The sequence below is a fragment of the Lathyrus oleraceus genome, chromosome 4, assembly GCF_024323335.1.
Source record: "Lathyrus oleraceus cultivar Zhongwan6 chromosome 4, CAAS_Psat_ZW6_1.0, whole genome shotgun sequence".
NCBI lineage: Eukaryota > Viridiplantae > Streptophyta > Magnoliopsida > Fabales > Fabaceae > Lathyrus > Lathyrus oleraceus.
In genome coordinates this window covers 410,499,709-410,504,316 of record NC_066582.1, presented here as the reverse complement: position 1 = coordinate 410,504,316, position 4,608 = coordinate 410,499,709, and the positions used below count along the sequence as shown (strand labels likewise).

General features: G+C 35.4%; 1 protein-coding gene across 1 annotated transcript; it reads right to left on the bottom strand.

Annotated features, from left to right (window-relative positions):
- Nucleotides 1-2,884: 2,884 nt before the first annotated feature.
- LOC127137751 (uncharacterized) lies at nt 2,885-4,608 on the bottom strand. Its single transcript, XM_051064178.1, has 2 exons — nt 4,138-4,608; nt 2,885-2,905 (listed from the first exon to the last, which is right to left on the bottom strand). Exons 1-2 carry the CDS (start codon nt 4,606-4,608, stop codon nt 2,885-2,887), a joined length of 492 nt encoding a protein of 163 aa, XP_050920135.1.

The window sequence follows — 4,608 nt, the reverse complement described above, 5'->3', positions numbered from 1 at the left end:
CCTATCCTCTTTTCATCTGAAATATGGAATTTAAAAGGATTTGGAATTTGTAGAAATGATTTGGAAGATTTGATTTGAAATTTAATCGGGTGACAAGAACTCGTGCAATATGGCGTACGCCAATTATTCGAGTAATTGAGAAATAGTAAGGCGTACGCCTCCTATCTCCTTTTCATCCCAAATTTATATTTGAAAGAGAAAAAAAAACTTTAGAAATTGTATTTGATTTGAAAAATGATTTGAATTATTTGAAATTGGAAATTATACTTAAGTGATTTGAAATTGTGAGTTTTAAGATTGGATCGGGTGACAAGAACTCGCGCAATATGGCGTACGCCAATTATTCGAGTACTTGAGAAATAATGAAGCGTACGCTTCCTATCTCCTTTTCATCCCACATCTATTTTTAAGAGAGAAAGTTCTTTTTGAAGAAGTTGAATGATTTGAAGAAAATGATTTGAGTTTATGACATGAATAGAAAGTGATTTGTGTTGGATGATGAATTGAAATAAATTTGAAATTGAAATGATTGTGAAATTGTGATTTAAGATTTAATCGGATGACAAGAACTCGCGCAATATGGCGTACGCCAATTATTCGAGTAATTGAGAAATAGTAAGGCGTACGCCTTCTATCTCCTTTTCATCCCAAATTTATATTTGAAAGAGAAAAAACTTTAGAAATTGAGTTTGATTTGAAAAATGATTTGAATTATTTGAATTTGGAAATTATATTTAATTTTGGAAATTGATTTGAAATTGTGACTTAAGATTTAATCGGGTAACAATCAAAAATAACGATACAATGAAAATAAATTATTTATGTTTATAAATAAAATAAAAAACAAGCTGTATTGAAAGATGGGTTTAAAAAGTAGTGGTGATCCCGCAAGCCAAATCCAATTTCAAAATGCAATGGAACAAAGTAGCATCCAACGAAATGTTACTGTAATGAATGCTAAACAAATCAATTTTAAAGTGCAATGAAACAAAGTAGTAGCATAAACATTACTGCTATATCAAAACCAACATGAACACTAAACAAATTAATTTCAAAATGCAATGAACACTAAACAAATTAATTTTTAAAATGCAATGAACACTAAACAAATTAATTCTCAAAATGCAATGAACACTACTGCTATACAATGAACACTACTGTAATGAATGCTAAACAAATCAATTTTAAAGTGCAATGAAACAAAGTAGTAGCATAAACATTACTGCTATATCAAAAACCAAAATGAACACTAAACAAATTAATTTCAAAATGCAATGAACACTAAACAAATTAATTTTTAAAATGCAATGAACACTAAACAAATTAATTCTCAAAATGCAATGAACACTAAACAAATTAATTTCAAAATGCGATGAATTAAAGTAGCAGCACCAAACATTACTGCTATATCAAAACCAACATGAACACTAAACAAATTAATTTCAAAATGCCATAGATTAAAGGAGCATCACACCAAATGTTACTTTAATATCCAAACCAAAATGAACACATTACTGTAATATCCAAACCAAAATGAAAAAAAAAACTTTTTGATATTCTTCTAAAGAAAGTTAAGGACTCTATCCACATAACTTCCAAGCCGTCAACAACCTGGTGCTTGCGGTAGCATACGGCCCAAACAAGAGTGGGTATATTCTAACTTAATTACTCCACATGAGACGTACAGAAGGCGATCAAACCATTTAAAACCTAACTTAACACATACATGAAGTAATTTGCAATTTTGGACCAAACGGTGCACAAATGAACCACGCCCTAAATCTAAGCATACCAACAACCATAAAATTTGCCTATCTAACCTGGTTCAATGGAGCTGAAATAAGTGCAATATATCATTGAAAGAAGAAATCTCGTAAAGAACTAAACTCGTTGAAAAAATTTGCACAGGAATAAAACCTCATACACAAAACCAAAATAGATTTGCAGACAGAACTAACAGTGTACCCAACCAGTCCAACATCCAAGCAGAGAAACGGTAATGAAAATCAAGAAAATATCTACATATTCAATTAAATGAAGCACGAAGCTAACTGCAAAGTAAAACAATAGATATCCTTAAAATCGGACCGTTACCAAATCAAGAATCACTTGTTGTGCGGGTACGGTTATGAAATCAGCGGACATCCTTCTGAAGCGGTGTGTTGCAAATCGATTGCACTTCTGTAAATCGGATGAAGTGAAACTCTCGCAGATCAACGGTTGTCCGGCTGCAAATCGACTTGAACCGAGGCAAGCTTGTTACGACGAATCTCAGAACCGTTGCCGTTGGAGGAAGAAAGATCCTGTTCGTGACACTCGAAGGGTGGTAGCCACGGCGATTTGTCCGGCGGATGAGCGGATTGGAATGGTTGTGAGGGTTTTGCGATCGAGAGAGTGAAAAGGGGTTTCGTGGTTGTTTGGGTTTCCGGTTGGTGTTAGATTCGGCGGCGGCTGGGTTTTGAGACTGAGGGAGTGAGGAGCGGATGTGAGGTTTTTACGGTGGATTTGTGGTGAGATGGTGATGATGGTCGGTTGAGAGAGACGATGAATAGGGTTTGAAGAGGGTTTGGGCGATGAATGAAGATGGTGTATAGTGGGTGAGAGAGGGAATGAATAGTCTGAGTGTGGAGTGTGAGCTGAGCGTGAATAGTGAGATGATCCAATGAGTGAACAGTGCTGAGACCTTTTTGTATCCTCTTTTTTTTTGTCATTTTCTGATGGGAGAGAGAGGAAAGGTAGTTACTGAGTGATAGTGGGATAGTGGAGCAGTGTGTACGCGTGAGAGACGTTGGGAGGAAATCAGAGTGAATTTTTGAATTTTGTTTTTTTATGGAATAGAGAATCCAATGTAGATATATACAATTATTGTTACAAATTATAAAAACTAGTTAATATCTAATCTAAACTAAATAATAATAAAAAAAAAGAAAACCAACTAATATTTAATTATCTATCTAAAATTTAAAACTAATTAATATTTAAACTAAAATTAACTACTATTTTAAAAAATCTAACTAATATAAAAAAAACTAATTAATTATTTTAATTTAAATATCTAAAAAAAAAAAAAAAAAAAATTACCAATTAAAAATTGAGTACAATTTATTCGAAAAATTAAATAAATCACAATCTTTCTTCGAATCTTGACAGTTCAAACGATTTTTTTATTCTCAAATAAATTCCCTCTGATTGATATTTCCGGCATTTATTCATGATGCAAATGTGTGTCATGTTATGTGTATGATGCAAAAATAAAACTGAAATTAATTTTGAAAAGAAATTATGCCCGGACAAAATTGGGGTACGACAATACCGAGATCGAACCCATTCAGCTTCATCAAGATCAGCTTCCATGATGACCCTGAGTGAGGGAATCTCGACTTTAATGGGTAGGACAGCCTCCATTCCATAAACCAGAGAGTATGGAGTTTCCCTAGTGGATGTGCGAACTGAGGTTCTGTAGCCGTGTAGAGCAAATGGTAGCATCTCATGGCAGTCCTTGTATGTCTTGACCATCTTCTAGACGATTCTCTTGATATTTTTGTTAGCCGCTTCTACGACGTAGTTTATCTTGGGCCGGTATGGTGAAGAGTTGTGGTGCTCGATCTTAAATTCTTTGCATAACTCCCTCATCATAGTGTTGTTGAGGTTACTGGCGTTGTTAGTGATGATCTTGCTAGGTATTCCATAGCGGCAGATTATCTTTTTCTTGATAAACCGGGTAACCACTTGTCGAGTGACGTTGGCATACGAAGAAGCTTTAACCCATTTCATGAAGTAATCAATAGCGACTAGGATGAATCGATGTCCATTGGAAGATTTAGGCTCTATCATCCCAATCATATCGATGCCCTACATAGAAAAGGGCCATGGGGAAGTTAGAACATTCAACGGAGTCGGTGGCACGAAGATCTTATCACCATATATCTGGCATTTATGGCATCTTTTCATAAAATTGTAGCAATCAACCTCCATTTTTGTCCAATAATAACCAGCCCGGAGGATCTTCTTGGCCATAGCAGGACCTTTCGCATGTACACCCTCGCAACCCTCGTGTATGGACTTTATGATTGTACTAGCTTTGTGTCTATCCATGCATCTGAGCAGTACAGAATCATAATTCCTCTTGTATAGCACATCACCATTTAGGAAGAACTTGGAAGAGAGTCTTTTTAGAGCTTTCTTATCGGTAATGGATATACCCTCGGGATATTGCTGTTTCTCCAAAAATGTTTTAATGTCATAGAACCAAGGCTTATCGTCAGGATCGGCCTCAATTGCTAGACAATATGCTGGTTCATCTAAGTGGTCAATCTGGATAGATGGTGCTTCATTCTTCCATTTGACTTTGAACATAGATGCCAGCGTGGCCAGAGCATCGGCTAACTGATTTTCTTCCCTAGAAATATGGTGAAAGGAGATTTCATCAAAATAGGGTATCGGTTTTCTGATATGCTCTTTATAAGGTATTAACTTGCTATCCCGAGTCTCCCAATTGCCTTTCACCTGACTGATTACGAGAGCTGAATCACCGAATACCTCAAGAATTTTGATTCCCAAGTCGATTGCCGCCTCTAAACCGTAGATACATGCTTCATATTCTGCCAT